A 16120-nucleotide genomic window follows, 5' to 3' on the forward strand; every position below is an offset into this window, starting at 1 on the left:
CTCCCAAAGCATAGCTGCTCCTTTCCTGTCTCCACAACTCAGTGGACCTGCCTCCATGATTGCAGGAACAATAGGGCAACTTCCTGTCTTCTGCAGGCTGGGTTTCCTCTGCTGCCAGTTAGCAGTCAGTCATCATGTAATGATTATGTGCCAGGCACGTGCTGAAAAAAGGGCCAGCAGCATCATGTGTTGTTCTTTGTTTCTCCTTTGCTTTTAGATTTTGATCCAGCTCTTGGAATGATGACAGGAATTCCACCAATCACACCCATAATGCCAGGCTTGGGGATCGTTCCCCCTCCAATTCCTCCTGACATGCCAGTGGCCAAGGAGATAATACACTGCAAAAGCTGCACTCTTTTCCCACCCAATCCAAGTAAGTCTCTTCCCACTGGATTTCTCATTTCACGTGGTTGAATACCCAAGAAATGCTTCATTTTTCTCAACAGAATCCTGACTTGAGGCCTTCATAAGATATCCAGGCTTCCCTGGGCCTACCAGCATTACCTGCTCATGCACAACCTGGGGAGTAGGGGGAACTTCCTATTCTTCCTATTCTTCCAGGGGGCAAGTGGTATCATCTGAATGATAAATGGCATAACCTCATCTCAGACTTTCTGGAATGGGTGGCGTGGCATCATAACCTTTTGAGACTTTAACACATGAAAATATGTGAGAAGGAAAACCAGGCATTTGGCTACAACTGGTACAAAATGGTCAGCAGAACATTCCATTACATATAGTTTCTCCTTTTCCTTTTAACCAGTCAATAAGCATTTATTAGGCACCTCTCATATGCCAGGCATTGTGCTAAGTGGTGGAGACACTGAAAGAGGCAAAAGGACAGTCTCTGCCCTCAAGAAGCTCAGAGTCTAACAGAGGAGACAACAAGCAAACAAACTTATATGAGAGACAGTTCCTGCTGACTGGGGGCTCCCAGTCTAATGCTAGCCCACATGTTATGACTGGGCACACTCAGTCTGTTCTTCACTTAGCCAATGCACATAAAAATACATATGATACTTTGCAAAGGAATTCTCACTATCAACCAAATAATGGGCTGTGACTCTAGTATCTTAAAAATTCAAATAAAAAAGGTTGGAGGGGAAACATGGTGGCCCATGTGGATGAATAGAAGCAAGTCCCTCTTCTGGATCATACTTTTTGTGTGACCCTGGACCAGTCACCTAACCTACCTCTGTCCTCAGTCTCCAAGTCACAGAAATGGTACTGAGCAGCATCCTTTTAGTTTTCTCAACCAGGGATTGCTTACACCAGAAAATCATAGGCAGACCCTAAACAGACTGCCAAAAAGAGCTGTTTGATCCTGCAAGAGATGCTAAACGCATTTAGGCAGCATGCGGACAGGTGTCTCCTGTCAAACAGCAACCTTGGTTCTGCTACAACATGCTCAGGTGAAACTCTGCTGACTCACCAGAATGAAGGGAGAAGTAGGAGTTATCACAGTAGGATTCCATGGTGAGGAGACAAAGTTTGATTCTCATGTATTAATGGCCATTTCTTACATATGGTGGCTAACATCAATACAACAAGCATTTATTAAGCTCCCAGACGAGGTGCCAAGCACTTGTGCCCTCTCGGTGTTGGGGATGCAAAGATAAGACAAAATGGCCCTGGTCCTCTGGGAACTCATTTAGATGACACATGGTATAGGATTGATTTTTTTTATGCTTTGGTTTCCCCAAAAAAAAGCAATTGAAAATTCAAACCTGAGAGATTTAAACTTAGTTCAGGCACTACTTGTGTGAGCTTGGGCAAGTCACTTCACCCTGCTTGCCTCCATTTCCTCCTCTGACAAATGAGCTGAAGGAGAGAATAACAAATCACTCCAGCATCTTTGCCAAGAAAGCTCCAAATGGGGTCATGGAGCTTCAGCCATGATTAAACAATACAAATGTGTCAAAACACCGTACCAAATGCTGGAGATACAAAGAAATGCCAAAAATACAAAAGGAGTCCCTGTCCTCAGGGACACTCTTATAGACTAGATGGAAGGCAGTCTGACAGGGGAAAGCCCTGGTAACTGGGAGGAATGAGAAGGGCCTTCTGGAGAAGAAGGTGAGGTTTGAGCTGAGTCTTAAAGGAATCCAAGGGTCTGAGGTGAGGAGGAGAGGAGCATTGCAGATGTGGGGGGTGGCCAGAGCAAAGAGTAGGGAAAGGGAAGGGAATAAGCATTTATACAGGACCTACTATGTGCCAGGCATTGAACTAAGCACTTTACAACTATTATCTCATTTGATCCTCTCAACCTTGGGGGTAGGTGCTGTTGTTATTATTATCCCCATTTTACAAATGGGGAAAATAAGGCAGACAGGTTCAGTGCCTTGCCTAGGGTCTTACAGCTAGTAGGTATCTGAGGCCAGATCTGAACTCAGGTCTTTTCAACTCCAGTGCTCTTAACCACTGTACCTACCACCCAGAAAATGGAATGTTGAGTGCAAAGAAGAGATAGTAGGCCAGTGCAGATGGTAAAGGACTTTAAATGCTGTTTGATCAGGCAGCTGGTAGGAGCTTACTCAATAGGGAAGTGGCATGGCCCAAGCTGGTCTTTAGGAAGATGATGTTGACAGCCAAGTGGATGCTAGATTGGAGTAGGGAAAGAATCAAGGCAAGGAGACTAGTTAGGAAGCTGTGGCAGGAGTGGAGGTACAAGGTCATGGGGAGCCTGCCTTCAAGTGATGTCTGTGTCAGTGGACATGATGCTGGTGAGAGATGGTAGGAAGGGAGAAATGACCAGATGTGAGCCCTTGACTCCAGGGTCAGGGTGCCCGGGAAGACAGGGGGACCTTGGCCAGTCATCAGTACACTGCAGAGTGGAGAGTTTAGAGAGAAAGTAAATGGATTTTGTTTCAGACACATTGAGTTGTAGATGCCTCTGAGACATCTATTTTCCAAAAAGTGATTGGGTGTTAAAGGCTACTTGAGAGCAGCCGAGCAGGACGAGCCTAGAGCTCAAATTCTGTCTTGAACATATACTGTTTGAGTGATTCTGGACTCTCAGCAGGGTGTTTAGCAAATGGAGTCTTTTCATCCAGGACTTCCTATGATTTCATAAACTCCCAGACCCCATCCCTCACCCTCTCTGCCAACTCAGCCAGTCCAACTCTGAGTTACCCTTGGGCATAACAGACCTAATTAATAACTTCAGGGCTGAGACAAGGCTGGCATTTTGGTTTGGAAATTAACCCACAAAGGCAGCTGACATCCTGGGCGGTCACCACTCACTGGACTTGGATGACTCTGGCAGGGAAAGTGGGGCTGATGACTTTGCCGCCACTCTGTTTCACTTCAGTCCAGTTCATGAACAAGTCAAAATGCCACCCCATGACATTCCTTGGATTCTTCCAAATAAAGAATGAACGGGTCATAACCTGGGTAAAGGTACTCAGGGCCCATGCCAGGGTCTACAAATGCCTCTAAGCCACCGAAATTTTTAAGACTCTTCAAGGAATCAACTCCTGGCTCCTACCTAAATTTTCTTCTCTTAAACTTGTACGGATCCCTGAGCTCAACAAACAACTCCTATCTGTCTCAGGTGTCAGATCTTGGTGTTCCACAGACCCTCTAGTACCAACTGGACTCTACTTTTTAGTTGACTTGTCTTTGCCTCCAAGCCAGGCCCTTGCCTCCTTTGTTTTAGACTGGGAAGACTGTCTTGCCCCAGAGTGTAGGACCAGAACCAGGCAAGCAGACCCCAGGGCCTTCCCTCTCTGCCTTCTCCAGCCAAACTTACCCAATTGTGAGCTGGCAGGCCCACTTCAGGAATAGGGGAACATTTGGTCTGGGATACCCATTCAGCTCCTACATTCGGCTAGAAGATTGCTGACAGGTCCATCAGTGCCAGGAAAGTGGTGACTCCTGGGATGAACGCTGGTTTTAGAACTGAGCTCCAAATCATATGCCTGATACAGTTTAGAGAAAACTGAGGTTCTGTCTCCTTTCCAGCCTTTAGGATTTGGGTCCCATTAAAGGAGAAGCTTAGATGGCTCTTCTTCATCTTCTGAGGTAACTTTCCTACCCATTTAGTTTTTGCCCTTGTATCCTTTGGGCCTAACCCGGCAGTACCTGGCTTGATAATGTTCATTGAATCAAATTGCCACAGTGGGGAAGATGGCCTTAGTTGTATGCTGAATGTGCAGGATCTCAGGCCCCCCGAAATGGTCATCATTATAGCACCCACCATAGGCTTCATACTGATAAGGGCCTCACACCCCCCAGGTCCAACCCTACCCCTGCCCTCCTCATTTTACAGAGAATGAAACTGAAGCGCAAGTTGGGGAAGGGGCGTGCCCGAAGTCACACAGCTAGAAAGCAGCAGAGCATACTAACACTTTGTCTAAAGGTGAGAACCAAGAACTCACTGGATAGAAAGCAGCTGGTTGTGGCCAAGGGAGAGAATAACATTAATAGAGAACAGGGAGAGACCTTAGGGATCCTCTGGTCCAACCCCCCCCTCCCCCGCCACAGTTTACAGTTGGGGAAGTTGAAACCCTAAGAGCATTCTTCCTAAGGAAATGATTTAGATCTGGAAGATACTTCAAAGACCATTGAGTCCAGTGAGGAACTTGGGACTCAGAGGGCAATCATGACTTGTTCTAGGTGTGACATAAGTTAGAAACATCAGAGGCAGGTTTCAAATCCAGGGCCTTTTTTGTTGTGGTTCAGTTGTGCCCAACTCTCTGTGACCCCTTTTTGGGGTTTTCTTGGCAGAGATTCTGGACTAGTTTGCCATTTCCTTCAGCTCATTTGACAAATGAGGAAACCTGACACAAGCAGGGTGAAGTGACTTGCCAGGGTCACACAGCTAGTAAGTGTCTGTGGCTGGATTTGAATTCAGATGTGCCTGACTCCAGACCCAGTGCTCAATTCTCTGAGCCAAATAGCTGTCTCCCAAGGCCTCCTACTGCTACTTAATAGAAGAGCCTTAGATGGGAAGCCAAGACTTCTGATGCCAAATCTAATGCTCTCTCCATCACACCACGCTGCCTTCTGTGCAGTAGATCTGAGTGTGGCCTTTGACACATACCCTGCCTTAGACACCGGGTTATGGAAGAGTTGGTCCCTGACTTTTAATGTTCCTGTTTGAGAAGGTTTTGTGAGCCTCTGTTGGCTGCATCTCATTTGGCTCAGTCAGATACCCAGGGGTGCATCTAGGGGTCTGTGGTCTTTCTAGGTCTTATTCCAGCTGTCCCTGTACAAGGCTAATGATTCTCTCCGATAACAGACCCTGGAAATGCCAGGAGTGGGGGAAATGTCAGTGAGTGAACAAGCTTCTCCCCTGGATTGGCCATCTGTGTGCTTTATAGTAAAAAGAACACTGGCTCTGGAGTCCGAGGGTTCACCCAAGTTCAAATCCTGCCTTTGCCATCTGCTAGCTACATTCTCCTGGACAAGTCCTTTCCCCTCCCTGGGCCTCGGATTCCTCCCTTGTCAGATAAGGGGGTTGGTCCACATGGCCTGAGAGGCCTCATATCTCTAAAGCAACGATCTTATAACTGGTTCCCTAGAACAGTGTCTGTAACCAAAACCTCCACCTTTGTGATGCTCAGTCTATTGGGAACAAAGATCTTTAGTATACCATCAGCACATGGGGCAGAACCCAGAAAGGTGAGGAACTCTAAATAGAAGGAGACTCTTGAGTCAGGAGATGTCCTTTTCCTCATCTATAAAATGGGAATGATAATAATTTCATTACCCACCCCACAGGGTCTCCCATCCAGTCCTCTCATTCTACAGAAGACGGGTCTGAGACCCAGCCTTTTTGCCTTCCACGCCAATATGATAACCACTATAGTCTCCTGGCTGCCTATATCCTAATCAGAGGATATAGAGCTGGCAGAGACCCCAAAGGTCATCTAGGCCAATACCCTCATTTGACAGATGAGGGAACTGAGATTTGGGTAGGGAAAATGACAGCCAAGGTAGGCTATGAACCCTAGTCCTCTAACTGGAGAGGCAGTACTCGTTCTACTGGGCACACTGCCACTCTTCCCCTTCCTTCCTGCCCACCTAGCTTTTCTCCTCTGAACATACAGGAGTTAGACTAGAACATCATTCAAGTCTCTTCTCATTCTAATACTACTTCTCTGGGCCTTGATTTCTCCCTCTGTAAAATAAAGGAATTAACCTAGATGGTCTCTCTCAGGAGAATTCAAGTTCTTTGAGTTGAAGATTTGTTTCGTTTTTGTCTTTGTGTCCCCAGCACCTAGACCAGTGACAGCTCCATTTTCTCTATACTTAGTGAATTAAATTGAAGGGTCTCTGAGGACTCTGCAGAGCCTCCCATCCCAAGATTCCAGACTTTGTGACATCACTCCCTTTTGTGGTAGGTCATGTCCAGGCATATGGAGAAAGCCATCTTCTTCCTCCTCTACCAGACTGGTCCAATTAAAGAGAAAGCAGATGGAGTATTAATAAAGATTCCCCAGTCTCCTCATTTCTCTCAATCATTGGAGATTACATTAAGCCAAATCTAACCTCCCATTGATTATCTAGGGGAATGTCTATCTTGGAGTGGCTAATAAAATCATCTGAAAGATTTCTCAGTATGGGAATGCTAGTAAGCCTTGAGTGTCTATAACTCTGTTAAAAACTGGCCAACTTTGTATCACCAATGCTCAGGGCCCCCACTTAGCCACTAAAGTGGGCTGCCATGATAGGCTGAGAAATTCTGGCAGTGGCTCTTCTCTCCTCTCGTGTTAGCAGAGATGGGTACTCTCCATGTTCTCTGTAGGTTCTCAGTCCACTACTTGATGAAGTACCAGCTTTGTATATTGCAAATCTGGATCAAGTAGGAGAAACCCCAGATTTGGGGTCAGTGAAGAAAGTCCAAGGTTCGTATCTTATCTCTAGTACTTAATAGCTGGATCCCACCACCACCACCACCACCACCACCACCACCACCACCACCACCACCAAAATCTATCCACCCACCTCTGGACCAGATGATCTCTAAGGGCCCTGTGACCAATTCAGTTGGAGCAACATGGTTCCCTCCCCTCTTCCACCTTTAATTCCATCCTTAAATGACCTTCTGTTAGGGGCTTTCCGTGAAAGATTTGGGATTTCCCACTCTCTTTGCCTCTTCATATCCCCACCACTTTTACCACAGTACCTGGTGCATAGTAGGCGCTTAATCATTGTTTATCTATTAATTGACTGAATTCAAGCCAGTAAAGGGGCAGAACATTTTTATTACTAGAGACACAGTGTGTTATGCTTAATTTATTTAATTTAATAGATTATTCCAGTAAGGAAGGCCTGAAAATACCTAGGAAAGAATGCTCAGAAATGTAAACGTCTTGCTCTAGTCCCATCATCCCCTCCACCATCTAAAGCTCCCTGGAGGCCATTTATGAGGGCTTGAGACCACCTAGGAAAGGCCACTAAGCTGAGCATCCCTCTATGTCTTCCATCTCCTCCGCCAGTGAATGCTCCGTGTCGTCTGGTCAAGTAAGGCAGTGGTCCCCTGCGATGTAGAACTGGGGAAGGCCTTCTTTCTGCTCTGTCATCTCCTTCGATGCCTGGATCTCTCAGGACACCCTCAGAAGGGGCTCGGAAGCACCTTTGATTAGCTGCTGGAATGGGCGGCGGTCTCACCCTGGCATCACCTCTGCCATCTGCACTATTACGAAGGGAACGCTGGAGATTTCCCCGGGGACGACCGTTGGGCCAGGGTACCTCTGGGCCGTCTCCTCTGCCTGCCTGTTGCTCTGCTGACACCATCTCAGAGGTTTTAAGGCTGCTTGTGAAGGGTTTGAGGTTAGGGCGATGCTGCTGCCCTTTTACCCACTTCCCTGCCTCTAGTGCCTCTGAGGGGAGCCCAGGGAAGGCACTTAAGGGGCTGCTTTGTGAGGCCCCACATTACCATGACAACCTAACGTTGCCATACCGACATTCTAGGACACAATCTGGCAGATGAGAATTTTGAGGCCAGTTCATTCTGCCTGCTCTGTCATTGGCTAAGAGTTGACCATTCAAGCTAGGCTCCTCCCCCTCCTCACTGTACCTCCCACCCCCAACCCCTGTCATCCAGTTCTACTGCTCTGAATATAAACTAGATGCTGCCTACATTTTTACAGTTTCAAATAGTGAGAATTAAAATACATGTGGTCACTTCAGGGGATCCATTAATTCACTAAGCAGGACCTGGCACCCTGTCCAGATCACTTCCCTTCCTTCTCAGCCTGGCCTGGCCCTTTTCTAACCCAATCTGATTTCAATAGAAGGCCTTGGGAAGAAGTTGGCTTGCTACTTATTCGTAGTGCTACTTCCAGAACATTCTTCTGCCAGCAGCCCCTCAACAACCAATCCTTCCTTTAAATATCCTGGAAGACAGCCCAGCCAGTTACAACTCTCTCTCACCTAACCTTTGCCCTTTGATGTCTGTCATCTGACAGCCTCCAGGAGGTCTCTGGAACAGAGGAATCCATGACCCACAGGCTTCCTCTTGCCATCATCACCCTGGGGCATTTCAGGATTTGTACTGAAGACCATAACTGTCTTCATAGTTTTTCAACCTCTTTAACGCCAGGGTCCTCTGTTTCTAATCTTCTGCAACCCCACAGAGCCATTGTCACACCAACCCTTCTCCTTCAGTTGCCACCACACTACCTTTATAGTCCTCAATGACAAAATTCCCCAACTTTATCCTTCCACCTGTGGCCTACCCTCACCATGGCCTTCAATCTCCCAGTCCCTCCCTTTGGCTCCCCATAACCAGAGCACTTGCCCTGGAATCCCACACTCTCTTGACTCTCAACTCCTCTCCCTCAATAATACAAAATCCCGGATAACCCCTACCATCTAATTTCTCCATTTCTGTTCCTGGTTACTAAAGAAAATCATGAAACTGAGCTGATTTCATCCATTACAAATTTATGTCACATGACTTCATCCAGGCCCTCACTGCTACCAGTAATCCTTCTGTATACACTACAAAAGGGAATCAACATAAATAGAGAATCAATGTTGCTTTTGGTCAGTCATTTTCATTTGTGTCCAACTCTTCATGACCCCATTTGGGGTCTTCTTGGCAAAGATCCTAAAGTGGTTTGTGATTTCTTTCTCCAGTTAATTTTCTAGGGGAGAAATCTGAGGCCAACAGGGTGAAGTGACTTGTCCAGGGTCACCCAACTAGGAAGTGTCTGAGGCTATATTTGAACTTGGGACAATGAGTCTTCCTGTCTCCAGGCCCATCACTCTTTCCACTTCCCCAGGAAATCAATAGGTAATCCGTTAATGTATATGGACTCCCCATCATGTCTTCCAATTCTCCTGTTCTCAACTTTGTTCCTTCTTTAAAGACTTCTAGGCCAATCCACCACACTCAGAACAAGCAGCATCTCCTAACTTCATTCATTTGGATTAATGTTATCTGTTCTGACCTCCTTCTCTTCTCCACCCCATCCCTCACTTTTTTTCTTTTCCCTCTACCAGAGGAAGGAGTATCCATTGGGCTCCTTGCCAAGGCTAATCTTGTTCTTTTCCCTCTTTATTCAGAGATCCCAGGGAGAAGATGGATCTGGCTTAGAATTTTGCCATTTATTTCCTATGTGGCCTCTACCAAATGAGGGAATTAGGCTAGATGAGCTCAAGCCCCTTCCAGTTTTCAAGCTATGATCTTACAAACTCTGATACTTAGGATCTGATCACACATCTGCCTCCCCCAGCTTAAGGCACTAAGCAGATATACATGGGATTTGGGCCTAGAAAGAGAATGTAACAAGGTGGGGTTGAACATGGGTTCTTCATGATTCCACTTCCACTCTCCTATTGACTATACCACACATCCTCTCACTCAGAGAATAAACTGCCAACTTTCCAGCGAGGCACTGAGAGCCTTCCCCACATTGGCAGCTGGATTGTGTTATCGCTCTTCTTCATGTAGCAGCCTGCACTGCGTCTGCTCCTCATCATCTCTGCTCTTAAGACCCAACTCAGGTCCTCCTCTCTGAAGCCTTCCCTGATCCCCTTCTCTGAAAGGGATCTCTCTTCTCCATATTTATTGAGACCGTGGTCTCCATCTCCCTTTCTCTCCTCACATACTCCAGCTCGATTGGGGTAGGAACTATTGTTTTCATCTTGGGAATCCTCATGGCCCACATAGGGTCCCACATTTATAGGAGTTTTGAAGTTTCTGATTAATTGATTTTGGAAATCCAGGAGTCTAGTGACACAAGCACAGGTGGCAGAGTGGCACAGAAGAAATGCCATTGGATCTGGATCAGAAAGGACCTGAGTTCAAATGTGGACTCAGACACTTAATAGCTATGTAACCCTGGGCAAGACACTTCACCTCTGTCTCAGTTTCCTCATCTGTCAAATGAGGATGCTAATCACTCAGGATTGTTGTAAGGATAACATGAGATCCTATTTGTAAGGTTCTTTACAAATTTTCAAGTGCCATTATCAGTACTAGACATGATCATCATCATCATCATCATCATTATCACTAACATAATGAAAATAGGCCCCATTTTCAAATCTTGGCTCTGCTGTTTACTAATGACATGACTGTGGGAAAGTCCCTTTTCCTAGCTCAGTTCCCTCACCTATCAGATGGGGGTAGGGAGTGGTTTGGCTTAGATAATAATTTGAAATCCTTTCCAGCTCTGACCCCACAATTTGGGTCAATGCTTACATTGGCCACCCTCCGCTTCTTCATTTGTAGAAAGACTCACATTTAACTTGCTCCTTCATTTGAGATTAAAGCTCCTTCCAAATCTGTAGCTCAGAATGCTGGCAAGAGTGAAATGAAAAGATCGGATGACACAAAAGCAATCCTTGCAGATCTAAAACCTAAACCCAGAAAACCTAGTAACCCACACATATCTTCTTGATGAACGACAGTCAGAAATTTTGACTAGAAACACTTTGATACCTATAAACAGTGAAAGGGGAATTCAGCAGGCTTGACAGCCATTGAATACTTACTGCCTGAGTTGGGAGAAAGTGCATTGTTCATGAAGCAAGAGAACTGGCTGCTAATACACATTCTGAGTAACTCAGTTCAGAAAACTTCTCTTGCCAGAGTTAACAATTTCCTCCATCAATCTTGCTTTCTTCATTCATTCTTCTTAACAAACCATTGGTGAAGCACCTACTGTGTGCCTTAAAACACCAGGCTCCAGGCAGATCAAAATGCTCTAAGAGCCAGTCCCAGCTCAGTAGAGGGTAAGAAACCAATACTGATGGCTAGAATACAGTGAATGTGTTAGAAAGAAGCCAACTGCCACATGAGCTCATTCATTCAACTGCTAGCTATATGATGCCTACTGAGTGCTAGATTGGAAGAGATGGAGCGTATAAAGAAAATTGAGACTCACTTCCTACCCTAGTCTGATGGTGAGGTTCCTCCTACAAGTAACAAAAAAAAGTTTCTTTAATCAATCAGTCAACAAGTATTTAAGTACCTACTATGTGCCAGGCAAAATGCTAGGGGTAAGGAATATAAGCAGGTGTGTTGCGAGGTTCAAAAGACAATAAATGAAAGCTTAGAGAAATGCTAACTGTTGTTATTGTCACCAGGCCACCAGTATGGCAGTTGGTGGCTCAGTGGATAGGACACTGACTTAAGAGTCTGGAAGCTTCGAGTTCAAATCCAGCCTCAGAGGCTTACTAGCTCTGCCCCAGAGAAGTCACCTAACCCCTGTTTGCCTCAGTTTACTCATCTGTAAAATAGGGCCAATAACAGCTCTTGCTTCCCAAGGTTGTTGATAGGATCAAGTGAAGGCTTTGGGGACAGGATCATGGGAAGAAAACAAGGATATTTTTGTGCTTTGGTTGGCTTGGAAAACAATACAGATTACATAACATCAAGAATTTTTGAAAATCATTTAGAGCTAGAAGGGACATATTCTTGAGGAGAGAAATGACTTGCCAAAGTTCATACAGGTATTAAGTAGCAGAAAAAGACTTGAATTTGTCTCCTAATCCATACTCTCCAGATTTTTGATGGCTATAGGATCAGAGAGTTGTAATTGAAGGACTCTTAGAGATTATCTAGTCTCATACTCTTGTTTTACAGGTGGAAAAAGGAAGATATAAAGGGCCAGACTCTCTTGGAGGTTCCTTTTCATTCAGAGATTCTGCAAGTCCATGCTGTGGGTCCATTCTTGGGGAGCTCCTTGCTCCCTGGTGGGGACTTGGCCTGAGCAACCATTTTTATTCCTTTCTTTTTAGATCTTCCACCACCCGCAACCCGGGAAAGACCCCCAGGATGCAAAACAGTCTTTGTAGGAGGTTTGCCAGAGAACGGAACAGAGCAGATTATCGTGGAAGTGTTTGAACAATGTGGGGATATCATTGCTATCCGTAAAAGCAAGAAGAATTTCTGTCACATTCGCTTTGCTGAAGAATTCATGGTGGACAAAGCCCTCTATCTCTCTGGTAAATGATCATGGGCACTGATGCCAGAGCCAGCACAGGGGGAAAAATATGTCTGCTGCAGGAATGGTTTGGGTGAACTTTTTCCACATCTCTTCCAGGGATTCTTTGCAGCTTTTTGGCATTGTCAGTCAGCCCCTTGCCCTCTGCTCACTTATACTCGATCTGCCACCACTCACTAATCCTTGGGAACATCTGGGTGATTAACATTAAAGGCAGCATGATAAAATAGAAAAGACACTAGATTTCGAGTCAGGAAAACCCAGGTTCAAGTCACAGCTTTGCCACTTGCTAGCTGTGTGACTTTGGGCAAGTCCCTTCCACTCCCTGGGCCTCAGTTTCCTTTCTTGTACAATTAAGAAGTTGGGCTAGATCCACGCCTCTGAGGTCCTTTACAGCTTCAGGATGCTCTGATTCTTCTTGAGGCCTCAGTTTCCTCCTAAACCAAATGGGCTCAATAATACTTATACTACCAACCACATGCATTTGTGTTAAGGAAAGCACTTAGTAAGCTGCAAAATGTGAGCAAAATCAGTGCTGCTGTTAGGCTAAGAAAGCTCCTCAGGGAGGCCAAACATCCCCATTTGTGTGCTGTTTAAATTGTTGAGACCTTTCCTGAAAGGGGTAACTCATGATTGAATGCATTGCTCCATGGCCAAAGACCAGAGGGACAGCCATTTCCCTAGCTTTGGACACACATCCTGCATTCAGTGGCTTTATGTCACCACCACCACCACCTCCCACTTCCTCACAAAGAAAACTATGCCCAGGGGGAATTGGGAGCTGGCCCTCACTGGCTGACCCCAAGCACAAATCAGATGCCCCACTCATTGGGGTGTTGTTAAAAGGAGATCTGTTCCAGTATAAGTGGACTTGCTGGCCGTGTGGGCCCTTCCCTCTTGGAGCTTCTGTGACTATCGCAGCCTTCTTCCAAAGAGCTAAGAGGCCTTTTAAAATCCAATGGCCCTACCATCCTGTTGGCTTTACTTTAGAGCTGGAAGGAACCTCAAGATTCCTGTAGTAAGCAAAAGGCAGCAGCACTTTAATTAGGAGTCCTGGGTTGGAATTCTGGCTCTACTGCCAATTGGTCATGAGGCTCAATGTCTCATCTTTATAGTGAGGGTGATGCTGTTCATACTCCCTGCCTCCAAAAGTACTTTAGAAAAAGAAATGGCAAAGCCCTGGAGTTCCTTTTTGTGTTTGTGCTTGCACTAGCTCCCCAAATTCTGCAAATCCTCAGAGATGGCTCCCACTTCTGTCCTGAACTGCTCTTCCCTGCTCTTCTCTCTGTCCTGGCTCCGGCCATTAGGGTACCGCATCCGCTTGGGCTCAAGCACTGACAAGAAGGACACTGGCCGCCTCCATGTGGATTTTGCCCAGGCCCGAGATGACTTGTATGAATGGGAATGTAAACAACGCATGCTGGCCCGGGAAGAGCGCCACCGCCGCCGGATGGAAGAAGAGCGCTTCCGGCCTCCATCTCCCCCTCCAGTTGTTCATTATTCAGACCATGAGTGCAGCATTGTGGCTGAGAAACTGAAAGGTAAAGGCTCTTCTTAAGCTTGGGCATCTCCTTTTTTAGTAAAGAACTTGACCTTTTCAAAATACCCCATATCATTTGCTTGTTCCCATCAAAGTAATTTGTGTTCTGAGTAGACCCGCTCATGCCGTGGCTCACACATTTGCAGTGGTTCCCTATTTTTTACTGAATTAAGTTCAGGCTCTTCTGCTTGGTATTAAAGGCCCTCCACACACTGGCACCTTTCCATTTCGGTCTCATTTTAGTTTGCCCCATCCTGTGTTCTCCAGTCACACTGCATAACTAACTCTTTGTTGTTAATGATGGTGATGGCTGGTTGTTCTTAAAAGATACTATGGGCCCTCCTCTTGTTGCTCTTCCCTGATTTCGAGAATGTCTTCCTTTCCTCCCTTTGCCTTTTAAAGTCTTCTCCTCCCCTTATTTTACAGTAAGCTTACCCTGGTATAATGGGTAGAAAGTTAGCTTTGAAGCCAGAAGACACTGGGTTAAAGTCCTGCCTCCAACACCACCTGCCTGTATGATTCTAAGCAAGTCACTTAACTCCTCAGTGTTCTAGACAGATCTCTAAGATGAGGAATAATGGGAAAAGGTGCTTCCCTGACTTGGTAAAAGGGTTTTTCCTCAAGATCTGGGAGTTTCCTATGCCAACGACATCCAAGGTCTAGTCCCTGGCCCTTAAAACCCAACTTTGAAAGCCCTCTCTGATCCTTTCCATTATTGAGAATGATGTACCATCTCCATCCTGACACTGACTAGTTGTGTGACCTTGGACAAATCACCTACCCACTTTGATCCCCAGTTTCAACATCTACAAAATGATGGGGCTGGACTAGATGATATTGAAGGGCCTTTCCAAGTGTATAGCGTAGAATTGACTTAGCTTAGGTAGCAATTTATTCATGCCCTCACTAATGCACTTACAGCTAACATTTGCATAGCCCATACTATGAGCCAGACACTATGTGAGGCATTGTATTAATATTTTCATTTGACCCTTACAACTCTAAGAGGCAAGTGCTATGATTATCTCTATTTTATAGATCAGAAATCTGAGGCAGACAGAAGTAAGTGACTTTCCCAAGCTCATACAACTGGTATCTGAGGCCAGATCTGACTCTAGGCCCAGCTCTGCCTTATGTCATTTAACTGCCCATTTATCATGTACTATTAGAACTATAGCTATCTGTGTATGTAGGGTACCTAGTGGATAGAGTGCCCACCCAGAGTCAGAGTGACTACTCCTGAGTTCAAATCCAGCCTCAGGCACTTCCTAGCTGTCTGACTCTGGAAAAGTCACTTAACCCCATTGACCTCAGTTTCTTCATCTGTAAAATTAGCTGGAGAATAAAATGATAAACCACTCCAATATCTTTGCCAAGGAAACCCCAAATGGGGTCATGAAGAGTTGGACTTGACTGAAAACGACTGAACAACAAAAATCTATGTGTGCATCCTATCTCCCTACTAGACCATAAGCTCCATAGGGCAGGGACTCTGTTTCATCTAAACTCTGTTTCTCCTCTAACACCGAGCCCACTGTGCCCTGCACACAGCTGGCACCAAGTGAATTTTTCTTGAATGCTTTTCTTTCATAAATGAGTAAGTTGTCCTTGACCGTGGGAAAGACCCCTCTCCATGCTGGAGATATATGGCCGGGTTCATCTCTGATAGATTATAGCTTTTAACTAGAGGGGCAACAGTGGTGTTTTAGAAAGATCAACCCATTTATTACCTGTGTGAGTGAGCTCAGGTTTCTTTCATTCTCTCAACCTTAGTGTTTTCCTCTTTAGAATGAAGATTTTGAGTCTGATGATCTCTAAGGCCCCTTCTGACTCAAGATCCTGTGAATTGGTCCTTTCTCTTCTTTTGCTGCTCAGATCCTCCATTGCCCCATATCAAGTGTTTCCCTCAGATATGAGGAGTAGCTGCTTTCATACTTCCCTACCCCCTCTGTAAATGAGACCATCAGGCCTTCTCCAATCCCTCACATGAGCTAGAAATAGGGTTCCGAGGGGTCACTAAGAATGAATAAACCTTTTCTCCAGAGCATGGTGCCTATAGAGACTCCAGTAGGGACCAGGCTACCTTGCCTACAGTATACAAGGAGACAACCTCCTCAGCATTACTAGAAGGAGTGCAAGCCCTTGATCAATCCTTTTGACTTCTCTGGGCTCC

General features: G+C 45.7%; 1 protein-coding gene across 17 annotated transcripts in view; it reads left to right on the forward strand.

Moving 5' to 3' along the window:
- The window catches only part of ENOX2 (ecto-NOX disulfide-thiol exchanger 2), a 391463-nt gene that overhangs the window by 292786 nt on the left and 82557 nt on the right, over positions 1–16120 (forward strand). For all 17 annotated transcript variants that reach the window (XM_007507172.3, XM_007507176.3, XM_056809184.1 and 14 more), the window contains 3 exons: positions 218–373; positions 12202–12408; positions 13715–13948. In XM_007507172.3, the coding sequence (XP_007507234.1) occupies positions 218–373; positions 12202–12408; positions 13715–13948 (597 nt within the window). The remainder of the gene's footprint in view (positions 1–217; positions 374–12201; positions 12409–13714; positions 13949–16120) is intronic.

Source organism: Monodelphis domestica, chromosome X (assembly GCF_027887165.1).
Source record: "Monodelphis domestica isolate mMonDom1 chromosome X, mMonDom1.pri, whole genome shotgun sequence".
In the NCBI taxonomy this organism is placed as follows: Eukaryota; Metazoa; Chordata; class Mammalia; order Didelphimorphia; family Didelphidae; genus Monodelphis; species Monodelphis domestica.